The 17,514-nt window shown below is 36.5% G+C and overlaps 1 protein-coding gene across 1 annotated transcript in view; it reads left to right on the top strand.

Annotated features, from left to right (window-relative positions):
* The window catches only part of ADGRV1 (adhesion G protein-coupled receptor V1), a 265,854-nt gene that overhangs the window by 224,210 nt on the left and 24,130 nt on the right, over positions 1-17,514 (top strand). Inside the window, exon 86 of the mRNA XM_070743048.1 lies at positions 9,166-9,287. Within this exon, the coding sequence (XP_070599149.1) occupies positions 9,166-9,287 (122 nt within the window). The remainder of the gene's footprint in view (positions 1-9,165; positions 9,288-17,514) is intronic.

Raw genomic sequence — 17,514 nt, 5'->3', positions numbered from 1 at the left:
ACGTGGCCGGGCATGACGTCGGGTCCGGGCGGGGCCTGCTGGCCCTATTTAAGGGACAGCAGGCCGGGAAGAAAGCCTGTTCGCCCGGACCTGGTGCTAAGAGCAGACACCCACCCGCCCTTCCCTATTTTGCAGTGTGCCTAGTGGGTCGCCTTCGGGGGCCGAATGGGAATTTTTTGCAGCCTCGCCCATTAGGCCAGGCTGTTTTTTTCGCCCATTCCACACTGGGGAGATGGATGTGCGGTTAGGGGGTGTTTGTGTTTAATTAGGTTAATTGGCTTACCTCTGGTCATTGGGTAGGCAGGTTAGGGGCGGAAATCTGGGTGGTTTCAGCAACTGCGCGTTCTCCCTTGGGCATCTTTGGGGATGATTGACAGGTTCTCTCCAAGCCCATGGTGGGTGCTACCTGCGCACTTGGGGGGAACCTGTCTTTGGGTCCCGCTATTGAAGTCCCAGGGTAGGGGTGAGCCGGCGGGACCCCCCTCATGCGAGGGCATGGCAGGGTCTCAGGTGAGGGAGAGGTCCCTCACCTGGACCAGCATCGACTACGCCCATAGTTGCCCAGGAATGTTGACCTTTTACGTCATTTCCGCCCCGGAAGTATTTGTTTGACCCTGCAGGTCCACTGTTTCCGGGTCATAGTTGAGTATGTTGATTTATGCAAATTTATGCTAATCCATGCTAATTTAATTAATAAATTATGCAAATTTATTATAATAAAAATGACCCAAGTTTAAATCCAGCTCTTGTGTCCGAGTCGTTACTCCGTCTCTTCTGCAAATATCTGATCCTTTCCACAGGATAGAAATAATAATAGTCCAGCTGATTGGCTTCTTTTAGTTTTGCCTGCTTATTAACTTCTGACTTCAGGGAGTACTTCTCACAGTACCATAATCACCAAGGGAAGTACTTTCTGTGCTTTATGAATCTGGGGAATATTTCAGAAGTGGCTAAGTTTCATGTTCTATAGAAGTTGTGAAAGAGACTGAATTTTCACAAGTCGTTGCTGTCGTTCTATTGATTTGGAAACTTTTTTCTATGATAAGCAAATTAAGTTAAATAATTATATCATGTTCCTACCTCTGTATTTTATTAATTCAGTATACTAGAAAATGGCAGGAGAAAGTGACAACTTTCTGCAAAAGAAATTTCGACCAATTTATTTTGCTACACTGTTTTTAAAGAAATAAGGCATCTCCACTAAGACATCTACAGTCCTTTTAAATAGATTTCCATCATGGTTGACTTCACTGTTACCCACTTCAAAATGAAGTCACAACATGAGGCAATCAATTCACTCTCAGTCGGGCAAACTTTACTTTCTCTCGCACATGGACTATTTTATTTCAGGCTTTGTAACATATGTGTAACATATGTGAGCATATGCAGTTCAGTGGGGTCACTGCTAAGGTATCATTTTTTTTCTAACCCCTTTGAAACTGCAGATGAATTCTAGCGTGAAACACTTCCTACAGAAAAAGGGGGAGATACCAGGAGTTGGAAGATGATGAGTCATATGGGGCTGATAAAAAAACCAGCTTTTTGGATTGACTCTATATACTGAAGAATTCTGGTTTGAAATATGTTAGCCAGCCATTCTCCCCTTTGGGATATATGTGTAGGAAAGTGTTCATAGGAACGCATTCTGTATCTGCATTTTTGAATCTTTCTCAGGGTATATGAATAAATTAAAGTCAATCTCCCAGAATACTACAAAGTGAAATTCAGTTGAGGATAGAATATAAACCCTAAAGATTGCAGTGTTATCACACTAAATTTCATTATCAAACATTTGCATTGTTAAAACCAGACTTCAACAGAGAATATTTTCTGATTCCTGGATTAATAACATTAAAGCTACAAATGCATAGTTTGATTCAGGCTAGTCACTTGTAGTATAGGATATCCATTAAAACTCATGCAGACAGTTTATGTATTAATTGTACAGTTGAGTTTTCTAAGTCTCATTTTCATAAGGATTTATTTCATCTGCAGAAATGTTTCTGGAAAAAAGAGCTTTATTTTCCATACCTCAGTTTTAAAGATTCTCTTCCCAGCTCTGACTTAGTAACAGAATAAAACTCCTATAGATTACATAATATTTATAGATGGGAATTATTTATATACATATTTCAAGATTATAAATGAGTATGCTGAATCATAAACAGAATTCAAGTTGGGTAGAGTTGGGTAGTATAAAATTATTCATTAACTATTCATTAACCCTTTTACAAATATTCACATTCTGTACATATTCACTCTAATTTTTAATCTATAACATAAAATAAGATATTTTTGCTTCTTGAGCTAAGTAACTTTTGGAAACCAAAGCATTTGTTCTGAATATTGTTGCAACTGAGACAACAGATTGCTAATATAGCACTTTAAATATAATTGTTAAAAATATTACACTTTTTAATTACAGTTTTAGACCACATTAATTTATTCTTACAGTTTCTTAAAATAGATGTGAAACCATAGATCATTTTAAGTTTAAATGAGATGCTAAATGAACACAAAATTGTATTATCTAGGATATTCTAACACTTCCTACTAATGTGGTTTCAAGTTGCTGGCATTTCACTTTTTTTTTTTGCTTGATAATAAACCATAGTATCAAGAGTTTGACAAGAGTGCATGTAGGGACCTGGTGTTGCAATTACTTGCATACTATACTATTTGTTTTTCCACCTGGGCCATTAATTTTTAAAGAGTAGATTTTAGAAAAGCTGTAGTATTAGCTAACAACCGTAATACCTTTAGTTATTCTTTCTTACTATTTCTGATTCCCCCCCCCCCCGTTGCATAACATTGCCTACTCAAAAAGTAAATAGCAGGATGGGTATAGGTATGTGTATATTGATTCTTTGATTTGGAAAAAAAAGTATTAGGCTGTAATACAAATGTTAATTTGTAACATATAGAATATCACCTATGTTTGTTTAACAAATAGTATACACAATCTATTCTTTTATTTCCAAAAACACTAACCAAATTAAATAAACCATACAGTATTCTTATTTATTTATTTATTTATTTATTCATTTATTCATTTATTCACTTATTTAATATTGTTTGTTTGGATTTCTATGCCACCCTTCTTCGTACACTCAAGGCGGCTTACAAAACAGGAATAAATATAAAATACAACATATGAGAAAATCCAAATATAAAATCTACAGTGTTCCCTCGACTTTTGCGAAGGATGCGTTCTGAGACCGCCCGCAAAAGTCGAATTTCCGCGAAGTAGAGATGCAGAAGTAAATACACTATTTTTGGCTAGGAACAGTATCACAAGCCTTTCCTTAACACTTTAAACCCCTAAATTGCAATTTCTCATTCCCTTAGCAACCATTTAGATTATTACTCACCATGTTTATTTATTAAAGTTTATTTTAAAAAAGTTATTAAAGGCGGACAAAAGTTTGGCGATGACATATGATGTCATCGGGCAGGAAAAACCATAGTATAGGGGGAAAAACAGCGAAGATTTTTTTCATTAATATTTTTGAAAAAACATGGTATAGATTTTTCGCAAAGTTTGAACCCACGAAAATCGAGGGAACACTGTAGTTCTAAAAACCCAAGTTATTAAAAAACAAGCACCTACATTCATCCTATCACATTGATACACTCATATAGGCCTGCTGGCAAAGGTGTGTTTTTAAAACCTTACAAAAGGCCAGGAGGATGGAGGCTGTGTGAATCTCTGGAGGGAGTTTATTCCAAAGGGCTAGAGCTGCCACAGAGAAGGCTCTTCCCCTCGGCCCCGCCAGCTGACATTGCTTAGCTGATGGGACCTGGAGAAGGCCAACTCTATGGGACTTGACTGGCCGCTGGGATGCAGGAGACGGTCCCGTAAGTAATCTTGTCCTATATATGACTCTATCCAGCATTGCATGAACCCACATCTTGAATATCTGTTGTTATAGACAATTCAACAGGATGGATTTATTTAGATATACATGTCTACTGCATTCAGCTAGTTTTGTTGGCATGCCAAATAGCATTGTACATAGACAATAAGAAACCTAGCTCTTTATTTTGTTAATATCTCATTGTTAAATTCAGCTAGGCTTTGGAACGCCTATCTGCATCGCTTCTCTACTTCCAAAATAGCTTCCTTGTTTCTCATTTGTTTTCCATTTCTCTTTTCTCTCATACTCTATTATGTCTAAACTCTACGACTGCCCTCAAATTTTCTCTTTCCTTTATCTGTTTGTATTTCTCAGTTCTGGTTGTATGTTAAAACTTTACTGTATCTTAAATGTCAGGAAATTGTAGCTTCTACCTACAGTTGTCACTCCATCTGCTACTACCTGTTGCCATCTTGTTCTAGTTTTCACGTTGAAATTTCAAGCTTATACTAACTGGTGAGTGATATCAGTATTAGCTTTTCTTCTACCCATCAGTCAGTCCATTTCTAAAAACATGTCAATTCTGACAGATCGTGAAATGTTATACTGCTCAAAGAAAATCTTTTTTTGTGTGTGCTAGATTACTGTAGAACATTCCCTTTCAAAGCCTCATTAATAGTTGAAGTTAAGTTAGAGGTGTTCCACTACTTGCAGCTTCATTGACTCTAATTTTCAGAGGCCTTTGTGCTGGTGTCCATTAAATCTGAACCTAATTTTTGTGCATACAATGACAAAAATCTGCTTTTACACTCCAGTATTTGCCTGTTTCATTAAGAATACTAAAGGATATCCCCACATGCTAATACTATATGCTTCGATGAAAAAAAGACCTTATTTTTATTCTGCTACAGGGAGACCAGCCATTGTAACGGGATTATTGTCATGTGTCACAAATTGACTGATTCATCTATCTCAGAGTAATTGTAGTTCAGAGTTGAACTGTGGAGTCCTTGATACTCTCTGAGTTTGGTATTTGATATTTCATTACCAAACTAGGTAACATCAAAGTGCACTAAGAACTCCACAGAAAAGATCTAGTTTGCAAAACTACTCATTGCTAATTATGTATTAAGGGGGGAAACGTATCTTTCTTTGTTAGACTAAACAATAGAGCAGGCTCTCTAAGATGCTAAATCTTGCTTATGCTTGTCATTTGTTCTATTACTGGCACATTTATATTTCAATAAACATCAGAAAGTGACACAGTATTTTTCTCTCTTTGATTCTCAGTATTGTAGTTTTCATTTCACGTGTACTTATTTGTTTATTTATTTCTTTGTTTCTCCCTTTCCCTTTTGGGACATGCATTACAATGCACATTGAAAAGGAGCAGGCTTCATCACAATCAGCATAATACTGCTTTAATCAATCTGCTCATTAGCCAGACTCTACCCCCACTCACTATCCTTCTCCTAGGATTTTGATGAAAATAGTTGAAAACAGCTCTAACTGATTATTGCCATAATTCTACAGGACAAAATTTGCTGGGAACTTTTCAACTTAGTTCTTTGGCATAAACTCGATTTGTCTAAAATGTATGCTCTACATTGTATTTTTTTCTCCCAATGAGACATAGGAAGGCTGCTTAATAAGGAATTAAACCACTGGTCTCTTCTGTGCTGACCAACAGACAGCTTCAGATGTTCTTTCTCAGGTTAATCTGCAGATATTAGAATCTTTCTTTATTTTCTATTTTCCTTTTCTTGCATTGCACCGGATGGATAATCACAGAATGTACTGAAAATTAATTGCAGAAAGTTATAAATAGGAATTCATATTTTTATTTTTATTTATTTATTTATTTTTAATTGATTTTGTCCCTTACACAATGAGGGTTTTAGTGGGTATACACATAGTAAAATACATGATGACGGTTATAGAGGAGATACTCATAGTAAAATATATCTAAGAATAGAAGAGAAGATATAGGAATAGAACATATCAATGAAAGAATAGAAGAAGAGATATAGGAATAGAAGAAAGGTATAGGTATAGGAGAGCAATAGGACAAGGGACGGAAGGCACTCTAGTGCACTTGTACTCACCCCTTACTGACCTCTTAGGAATCTGGATAGGTCAACTGTGGATAATCTAAGGGTAAAGTGTTGGGGGTTTGGGGATGACACTATAGAGTCCGGTAATAAGTTCCACACTTCGACAACTCAGTTACTGAAGTCATATTTTTTACAGTCAAGTTTGGAGCGGTTAATATTAAGTTTAAATCTGTTGTGTGCTCTTCTGTTGTTGTGGTTGAAGCTGAAGTAGTCACCGACAGGCAGGACGTTGCAGCATATGATCTTGTGGGCAATACTTAGATCTTATTTAAGATGTCTTAGTTCTAGGCTTTTGAAGCCCAGGATTGAAAGTCTAGTCTCATAGAGTATTCTATTTCGAGTGGAGGAGTGAAGGGCTCTTCTGGTGAAGTATCTTTGGACATTTTCAAGGGTGTTAATGTCTGAGATGCGATATGGGTTCCAAACAGATGAGCTGTATTCGAGGATGGGTCTGGCGAAAGTTTTGTAAGCTCTGGTAAGTAGTGTGAGATTGCCAGAGCAGAAGCTACGTAGGATTAGGTTTACAACTCTTGAAGCCTTCTTGGTTATGTTGTTGCAGTGGGCTTTGGCACTTAAATCTTTTGTTATTAGCATACCGAGGTCTTTAACCGAGTGGAGATTATCTGTGATAATTTGATTATTCAATTCGTATTTGGAGTTCAGATTCTTTTTCCCAATGTATAGGACGGAGCATTTGCTAGTTGAGATTTGGAGTTGCCATGTGTTAGACCACTCAGAAACAGAGTTCAGGTCTTTTTGAAGAGTAGTTGTGTTATCGGTGGTGTTGAAGAGTTTTATACATCGTCGGCAAAGAGGACACAGTTGCTTGTGATGTAATCGCAAAGGTCATTGATGTAGAGAATGAAGAGCGTTGGTCCCAGTACACTACCTTGGGGGACACCGCTTTTAACAGGGACCGGGGTGGATATGGTGCTTCCTATTTTAACCACTTGAATTCCTCAGGAAATAACTTACAATGTCATATGGCTACAGTATGATGCAAAAGAAGTACCTATCCTTAACAAAGAATCAAAGATATTAAAATTTAAAACATCCTAAAGAAAATATTATTTTCAGATGGTTCTGATTCCTTAGACTCACTGCTTGTTTTGATAATGCTTTTGTGTCCCAGAAAGAGCTGCCAAACCTTCCCAAAAGTGTTAAAATTAAGGGCATGCAAACAGCTACTCAGAATAAGATTAAGCATATCTTATCTTTAGAAGGGGATTAACATTTCAAATGGCGTAAGAAGTGTATAAAATACCAGATTCCCAGTCAAATGATCTGGATTGCAGCACTTTGAAAAACATCTATGCTAATTCAGAATTAACATTATGAGGCAAGACAGGTTTAACTAGGTAACTGTTCACATTTTATGCTGCAAACATTGGAAGGAAGAATTTAGCAATGTTTCACTTCAACCTACCCTGGGTTTGTGAAAAAGATAAGCATCGATTTGCAAAATTTCATTCTTACGATGGCAGTTGTACTGAAAATCTTGAAGCAGTGTTTTGTTATCTTGTTGAAAGGCATCTATACTGTTCAGTATTAAGTTCCGTATATAATGTATTATGAGTAAATATAAGCGTTTGAAAACTGATTGAGTTATGAACTTCCTATATTTAATTATCCTTTTCAGGGGTTTTTAAAAATAGTGTTAGTCATTGTAGACAAAGAGTGGCATTTAGCAATATATCCGTACACATTTAAATGTACATAGCTGAATAAATAAGAACTTTGCCATCTGCTCTGAGTGCAATGTCAACTCCAAAGCTCAATCATGTCACTTAATTTTGCATTTGTTATGGAATAAAGGAATCTAGTTTGTTCACCTAAAACCCTTTCTTCCTTCCTTTTTCCCCTCCCTCCTTCAAAGTCATAGATACCTACCATATTTTTCAGAGTATAAGACGCATGTTAGTTTTGGGGGAGGAAAATAGGGGGGGGGGAATCCACCTACCAAGTATTCATCTGGCTAGCGTCCATGGTCCTTTCAGCTTCAACACATTATTTTATCCGCTGGTTAGGGCTGAAAAAGCCTTTTTCAGAGGGAGTAGCAATGAAAACTAGCTTGCAAAGACTTAGAGCAGGAAAAAACCTTCTTCGGAGGGAGTAGGAAACTGGGAAGATCGTTAGCACCTAGTTAGGGCCGGGGGGGGGGAGCTTCGAAAAAGCTACATTCGGCGTATAAGACACACCCATTTCACCCATTTCAGCCTCTTTTAGGGAGGAAAGAGGTGCATCTTATATTCTGAAAAATACGGTAATATCCTCTCATCAGCTCTTTGATTAGTGATTATTTATTATTCACCTACTCATTCAACAATTTTTAATGCTTCAATTCCACTGCTGTTTTATAAAGCCAAGCTATGCCTGAGCCAATTAATAAATGTGGCACCTTGTCTGGATGGTTTTTTAAAGAGAATAGTAATGTAATAGTAATATAGCCTCATCATCTGCTACCAGGCGTGATTCATTGATCTTGCCTTCAGTTTTTTAGATGAGTTCATCTGCAGAATAGCTTTTAGGGCTTCTTCTCCAACTCCCAGTCAGCAAGAGAATACCTTATGTAACTATTACAATCCTAGGTTTAAAATGCTTAGAACTACGTCACCTTAAACACGACCTAAGCATAGCCCATAAAATCATCTACCACAACGTCCTTCCTGTCACCGACTACTTCAGTTTCAACCACAACAACACTCGAGCACACAACAGATACAAACTTAAAGTAAACCGCTCTAAACTCTACTGCAGGAAATACAACTTTAGTAACCGAGCAGTTGATGCATGGAACTCACTACCAGGCTCTGTAGTATCATCATCTAACCCCCAAAACTTTACCCTTAGACTATCCACTGTTGATCTCTCCTGATTCCCAAAAGGTCAGTAAGGGGCGTGTATAAGTGCACCAGAATGCCTTCCGTCCCCTGTCCTAATGTTTCTCTTTTACTAGTATCATGTTTATAAATATTATATATTGTATACCACCAATACATGCTGGGCAAAACATATTATTACAATTACTGTTATTCACAGAGTACTGGAAGGGAAAGACTGCACCTAGCCATCACAGATAGGATTGATAGTCACAGAAGTACTGATAAGCTAAAATATCTTCATAGGCTGTTCATGTCAAAGCTGTATTTGCAAAGCATGTCAGTGTGATAAATTTGTATTTTTATGATTTCTAGAGATCCCATTGGTTTTGTATTTATTTGCCTTAATTTCCATGACATGGCTATGGGGAGGACTGCACATGGCTTACAGGCATTTATGGATGCTGGTCTTCTTTGTCATTTTCAACAGTCTACAAGTAAGTAATATTTACTCATCATTTACTTTTTTAACAAAATCAAAGCATTGTATGTTTAATTATGTGAACCCTGGAAAAAGAGCAAGTACGTGAGAAGGAATAGTTGTACATTTATAAATAAAAAATAATATGGATGGTATGTATTGTCACACAACTTGAAACACACGCATGTACATATTCCTCAATATAATATGTGGGTCAAATAAAATGTTTAAACATTTCAACCGCATAGGAATAAAAAACATAAATGTTTATATACCTACATTCATTCTTAGAAATAGGGTTCCAAGAATTAATATAGGTTAATATTGAAACTTAGATTTAAACTGGGAAGTATTTTTCTATAAAGTAATTGAAAATAAAGTCTACAGTAAAATAATCTTCATGTGAAATATAATTTATTTATTTTTTATTGAAATATTAAACATTTAGGTAGAACTTTCATGTTAAAAATTTAACTTGCAAAATATTATGAGTTTGTACAGGCAGAAAAAATTTCCAAATACTTCTTGTAATGTTTGGATCTCTGTTTTGTACTCAACTGAAGAATGAAAAAAAAAAGAATACCATAGAAGTAGCTTCTTTTTTAGCAAGTGTGACTGGGAAAGTGTTAGAACTGTAATAATATTTAACCAACTGATTAGATAGATTATAGATTGGAGACATTTTAATTAAACAAAAAAAACCTTTTCTAATTAAACAACTCATTTTTAAGTCTTAATTATTTTGAATATAAGTACTTATAAAATTGACACATGGCAAATATGAATTTCCCCCTTGCTGTCACTTTAGATTAGATTACCGGTAGATTAGATTTATTGGATTTATATGCCACCCCTCTCCGCAAACTCGGGGCGGCTCACAACAAAGTAAAAACAATACATAATAACAAATCCAATACCCACCAATCCAATTACAATGTTAAGCTAAAAAATTCATAAAAAACAACCCCAGAATATTAAAAAAAAACAAGCACACAATCAATCTAACACCAAAAAAATGGGCAAGGGGGAGATGTTTCAGTTCCCCCATGCCTGACGGCAGAGGTGGGTTTTAAGGAGTTTGTGAAAGGCAAGGAGGGTGGGGGCAATCCTAATCTCAGGGGGGAGCTGGTTCCAGAGGGTCGGAGCCGCCACAGAGAAGGCTCTTCCCCTGGGTCCCACCAGACGACATTGTTTAGTCGACGGGACCCGGAGAAGGCCAACTCTGTGGGACCGAACCGGTCGCTGGGATTCGTGCGGCAGAAGGTGGTCCCGGAGATATTCTGGTCCGGTGCCATGAAGAGCTTTATAGGTCATAACCAACACTTTGAATTGTGACCGGAAACTGATCGGCAACCAATGCAGACTGCGGAGTGTTAGAGTGATATGGGCATAGTTAGAGAAGTCCATAATTGCTCTCGCAGCTGCATTCTGCACGATCTGAAGTTTCCGAACACATTTAAAAAATGTTTCCTAAGAAACTACTTGGTGCTATATTTAAAGACATCATTAAACAACAATAAATTATGTAGATTTTTCCCATCACCAAATTTATATAAAATGAAGTTATAATTGGATTCAGTAATTTAAACAGCCATATCAGATGTACTACATTTCATTCTTAAATTGGTGCTTTCTAGCTGTTGGACTTTAACTACTATTTACACAACTTACCTATATGAGATATGTTATCCAACATAACTTGTGCCCACCAAAATTTTGAAGGTTGAATAAATTAGCAAAAATCAGTGCTCCTCTGTACATTTGCTCAAATATCTTACTCTCATTCAGTTCTTTGTGTTCTTGGTTGGTTTACTTGTTCCCAATTTATTTTATTTATTTATTATAAATTTGTTAAATTTATCTGCCACCTGTCTTGTTATGGGGATGCTGTAAATGGCTTACAACAATAAAAACAAAGAAATAATAAGAAGAGTAAACATAATAATAGTGGAACAGTAGACTAGACAATGAAAAAATACAATGATGCATCCCATATGCACAGCCTTTTTTTTTTTTTGGCCTCTGCTGTAATGGCAGAATCAAAACTATTTTGCAAAGTACATTTAAAGGGAATTCAGATGACTTACATGAACAGTTTCCAAAATCTTGGAATATAATGGAAGCTTTTGAAATGTACATTTTAATTCAATTAAAATATAAATACATTAAGTAATTCGTTTATTTAATAATACAGATTAAACTAAAAATTAAACCTAGACAAAACAAAAAGATTTGACTGGTAACCCCACCACCACCACCACAATATTTTAGATAAAATTATGAACAATATATATGTTGGTAATCTGTTGCTGCAAATTAGGTGTAGATTTACCTTTGTATTTACTTTTAATTAGAAGAATGGAAAGTTAAGTGACAAATGTAAGGACACCAAGAGGATAAAATACTAAATTCATATATAAATCAATTGGATTTGAAATGCTGCAATAAATCAGCAACGGATTTTGGCTAACGGTAAAGAACTTAATGAGATAATCAACACAGTATGCAACTATAGTGAAAAATGTACAGTATCTAGAATTATTCAGAAGAGAATCAACAAACAAATTACTGAGCACACAAAAAATCCTTTGTCTTTTTTTTTACCTCTCTTGCTTCAAACTAAATTATCAAGGAAAAACAACAGGAGGAAAATTATTCCAGGTTTTTTTTGGTAGCCATAGTGGTTATTACTTAAGGAGACATTTTTCCCTTGAGACATTTTTTGGAGAACTTTTCCCTTTTCTTGGAAATGTTTGACAATGCAGTCTGCTCAATTTTTCTGCTGATAAATTTGCTGGCAAAGTTTGGAAGAGTAATTATACTCATCTGTTGTTATATACCATTATATTGGATGAAGGTGGTGCCGTGGATATTGCCTACCTGGACTTCAGCAAAGCCTTTGATACGGTTCCACATAAAGAGCTGATAGATAAATTAGTGAAGATTGAACTTAATCCCTGGATAGTTCAATGAATTTGCAGCTGGCTGAAGCGTAGACATCAGAGAGTTATTGTTAACGGCGAGTATTCTGAGCAGAGTCAGGTTACAAGCGGTGTGCCACAAGGGTCTGTTCTGGGTCCTATTCTTTTTAATATGTTTGTGAGTGACATAGGGGAAGGTTTGGTAGGGAAGGTTTGCCTATTTGCCGATGACTCTAAAGTGTGCAATAGGGTTGATATTCCTGGAGGCGTCTGTAATATGGTAAATGATTTAGCTTTACTAGATAAATGGTCAAAGCAATGGAAACTGCAGTTTAATGTTTCCAAATGTAAAATAATGCACTTGGGGAAAAGGAATCCTCAATCTGAGTATTGTATTGGCAGTTCTGTGGTAGCAAATACTTCAGAAGAAAAGGATTTAGGGGTAGTGATTTCTCAAAATGGGTGAACAGTGCAGTCAGGCGGTAGGGAAAGCAAGTAGGATGCTTGGCTGCATAGCTAGAGGTATAACAAGCAGGAAGAGGGAGATTATGATCCCGCTATATACAATGCTGGTGAGACCACATTTGGAATACTGTGTTCAGTTCTGGAGACCTCACCTACAAAAAGATATTGACAAAATTGAACGGGTCCAAAGACGGGCTACAAGAATGGTGGAAGGTCTTAAGCATAAAACGTAACAAGAAAGACTTAATGAACTCAATCTGTATAGTCTGGAGGACAGAAGGAAAAGGGGGGACATGATCGAAACATTTAAATATATTAAAGGGTTAAATAAGGTCCAGGAGGGAAGTGTTTTTAATAGGAAAGTGAACACAAGAACAAGGGGACACAATCTGAAGTTAGTTGGGGGAAAGATCAAAAGCAACATGAGAAAATATTATTTTACTGAAAGAGTAGTAGATCCTTGGAACAAACTTCCAGCAGACGTGGTAGATAAATCCACAGTAACTGAATTTAAACATGCCTGGGATAAACACATATCCATCCTAAGATAAAATACAGAAAATGGTATAAGGGCAGACTAGATGGACCAGGAGGTCTTTTTCTGCCATCAGACTTCTATGTTTCTATGTTTCTATGTTATATAAGTATATGGTTGAACCATGCTGAAATAATTTCCATAACATCACTGCTCTTAATGTGTAGATGATTTTTCATTTTCATATCTGCTGACCTGAACATGTTAAGAACAAAGAGCAAAATACACAATCCATCTGAGCTATCATGCAATAGCAAAAATCTTACTTTTTTCTTCTTCCTACAAATGGCAGATAAAATTGTGTGTTTCCACTCCTACCCAGCAACATTCTACTTTCTCTTCATCTTCTGGTCATGTGCCTAACCAAATAAAGTCCTAATAATTTCTGTGAAGAAAAGCTGAAAAGTCACCCTTCAAAAACCTGAAGCACAACAGCATGATGGGCCAAAATTTTCTGCATATGATTTGGCATGGTTTCAAACATACCACAGCAGAACCAAAAGCAATTTACACTAAGTCCCAACACAATTAATTCATTGAAATTTAGAGTTGTTTTCAAACTGATGAAGAATTCTTACACGGGTATTATTGTGCAATATTACAAATAATTCTTTGTGCTGCATCTCACAAAGAATCATGCAAAACTGAAAAAGGGCAACCAAAATCACAGATGGTCGGAGTAATTCTCCTACAAAGAAAGGTTTTGACAGCTGGGGGGTGGGGTAGTAAAAAAGAGGTAGTTTAATGACTCAAAGTACTAGATACTAAATTCAATAAAGCTAAATGATGGAAAATTTAGAAAAGATGAAAAAAGATAGAGCAAGGATGCCCACCATGGACAGGGTTGTTGAAGACAATCCAACAAATTCCAGGAAATGCACTCCTAATTGTGATGAATGTATATGAGACTAGACTTTCCATCCTGGGCCTAGAAAACCTAGAACTAAACAAGATCTAAGTATTGCCCACAAGATCATATGCTGCAATGTCCTGCCTGTCGGCGACTACTTCAGCTTCAACCACAACAACACAAGAGCATACAACAGATTTAAACTTAATATTAACCGCTCCAAACTTGACTGTAAAGTATATGACTTCAGTAACTGAGTTGTCGAAGCGTGGAACTCATTACTGGACTCCATAGTGTCATCCCCAAACCCCCAACAATTTACCCTTAGATTATCTACGGTTGACCTATCCAGATTCCTAAGAGGTCAGTAAGGGGCGAGTACAAGTGCACTAGAGTGCCTTCCGTCCCCTGCCCTATTGCTCTCCTATACCTACTATACCTTTCTTCTATTCCTATATCTCTTCTTCTATTCTTTCATTGATATGTTCTATTACTATATCTTCTTTTCTATTCTTTCTTAGATATATTTTACTATGAGTATCTCCTCTATAACCTTCATCATGTATTTTAATATGTGTATATGTGTGTGTGTGTGTGTGTACACACACACACACACACACATACCCTCATTGTGTATTGGACAAAATAAATAAAATAAATATGAACCCCAGTTTAGCAGCATGTCCCTTAGAACCAATGGTTGGAGAACATGAATTAAAAGATGCAACTGGGCTCAAAAGCTGATATGTTGGACTTTGATCAGACAGTACGAGAAGAGATTGCAAGGAAAACATGTTTTTTTCTCTGGGCTATATATTTTTTATGTTTTACCACAATTTATTTTCAAAGGATTGTGTTCTATTTAAAATGGAAAAAGAAGCTACTGACTCCGAGTAACAGCATCTGGGGAGAAGAAGGAGAAAAATGCTTAAGATAGAGATTTTCTCATGAAGTTAAAGTGTGATTTAGCAATCTGTAGCTGAGGATTTAGCATTAAGGGAAGGAGTTTTATCCTTGGTTTACCATTACAGCAAATGTATTATAAGCGAAGTGCACAATCTAGCTAAGTAATCATAAATAACCTAAATTTACTGAACATCCTTTTTTTGTTTGAACACTGATATATATTTCATCTCACTAATTAGCACCAAGTAGAATGAACTTCAGGGATATGATCACCATAGGAAAATGTCTACTATACTGTAAATCATACTCTGCAAAATACACATGACACAAATATCCGGTCTCTAGGGCGTTTTTTCCTCAGATTTTATTTCAGTCTTTACTCTTCTTCTTATAAAGAGCCAAAGAAATAAATTTACAGGATGCAACAGAAACAAATTATAATATTATTCAAAAGTTTTGTACGGACGCATTTAATTTTCCACAGTCTATATAATGTCTTTAATCTGTCCTGGTAAACTCTATTTCTCAATATTTAATTTTTAAAAAATAGATTTTTCAAAATTATTGTTTACTCTGCATTTTTGCATTATTTCCTTTCGTCCTCTACTTCCATCTGGCTAATATGAGAAGCTAAATGGAAAGTTTCTTTAATTCTTGATGCTGGTAAGAACTATCTACTTTTAGATTCATAACATAGTTTGCTATTGTCACCCGTTCCAGGTAAATCAGATAGGACACACAAGTAGATAATCTAATTCTACTTAATTTGAAGGCTTCATTAACAAAATCTTGCAAGACCAAAAATACAAATCACTTTTGCCCATCTTAGTGATGGGAAGGAAAATCTTCATCTGACCATGAATCAACTGGGGATTCCCCTCCCTACTGATCATTTCCAAAGCTTCCCTTGTCTCTGTAGTTTACATTTACTTACTTACTTACTTACTTACTTACTTACTTACTTACTTACCTTACTTACCTTACTTACCTTACTTACTTACTTAGACTTCTATGTCACCCAATCACGAAGGGCAACATAAAATAAAAAGAAGTAAAATATAAATCTAAAACTATAAACCCGTTATAAACCCACAACTCAAACAATTCAGGCAACACACATACATACCATTCAGTATTGATAACCCTCAATCTGTCAAAGACCTTGGAGTACTCATATCCAATGACCTAAGTCCTAGAGCTCACTGCAACAACATTGCCAAAAAGGCTTTAAGAGTTGTTAACCTAATCCTTCGCAGCTTCTTCTCTGGTAATTTTGAACTGTTAACAAGAGCTTACAAAACATTTGTCAGACCAATCCTAGAATACAGCTCGCCTATATGGAACCCACATTGCATATCTGACATCAACACAATTGGGAGAGTCCAGAAATATTTCACAAGAAGAGTCCTTCATTCCTCTTCTCACAACAAAATACCTTACTCCGCCAGACTTGAAATTCTTGGTTTAGACAACTTACAACTCCGTCGTCTTCGTTCCGACTTAATTATAGTTCATAAAATCATATACCAAAATGTCCTACCTGTTAACGACTACTTCACCTTCAACCGCAACAACACATGAGCACGAAATCGATTTAAACTAAATGTCAACCGCTCCAAACTTGACTGCAAAAAATACGACTTCAACAACAGAATAATCAACGCCTGGAATGCACTACCTGATTCTGTGGTTTCTACTCCTAATCGCAAAACCTTTAACCTTAGACTAGCTACAATTGACCTCTCCCCCTTTCTAAGAGGTCTTGTAAGGGGCGTGCATAAGCGCACCACTATGCCTACTGTCCCTGTCCTATTTTGTTACTTTATATCATCACTTATCTAATATTTAATTTGTACAAATTATCGCCCTATAATTGTTTGACAAAATAAATACATAAAAAAGTATAAATTGGCCATGGCAGATGTCAATTTCATGACCCCCAGGCCTGCCGGCAAAGCCAGGTCTTCCTTGCCTTTCGGAAGGCCAGTAGGGTGGGAGTACGGATATCGGGGGAGGGGGGGAGTTGGATCTATAGAACCACTCTTACATACCATTACAGATAGTGATCAAGCCCCAAAGCTAATCATTGCAAATAATTAAGAAAGAGATTAAAAATAAAAGAAACTGATGCTCATTATTATATGAAAATACACTATGAGCTAATCCCAGTTGGAATAGTTTGTCATAAAAACCTAATTCTATTGGAAAAAGCAATTAAAGCCCCTTCTGCAGGTCACTGGCTTAATTCTCCTTATCAGCATTTTTCCCATTCCTGTACAGTGCCCAGTTATAAGAGAAAGTCTGTAGCAGTCAAACAAAAAATGTGTGCTTTGTTTGGGCAGTATTTTCCAGCCATGGGAATTTGTATAAATATCCCTTTCTACTTCTAGAATTTCCCAGGCTGCATGGCTATATTATCAGCAATAGGTTATTGGTCCCCACACCTGGAAGTGGCTAAGATCAGAGAGCCCAGTTTTAAGGAGTTGTAAAAGAAAGCTATGGGGCAATCCTGTGTGCACTTAAGCACCTTTTTGCCTTGAATTCCAAAACAGTGCACAAACTTAAA

Source organism: Erythrolamprus reginae, chromosome 2 (genome assembly GCF_031021105.1).
Source record: "Erythrolamprus reginae isolate rEryReg1 chromosome 2, rEryReg1.hap1, whole genome shotgun sequence".
NCBI classification, from domain to species: Eukaryota; Metazoa; Chordata; class Lepidosauria; order Squamata; family Dipsadidae; genus Erythrolamprus; species Erythrolamprus reginae.
Note: the sequence above shows the minus strand (reverse complement) of the source record. Positions and strands in the feature narration are given on the sequence as shown.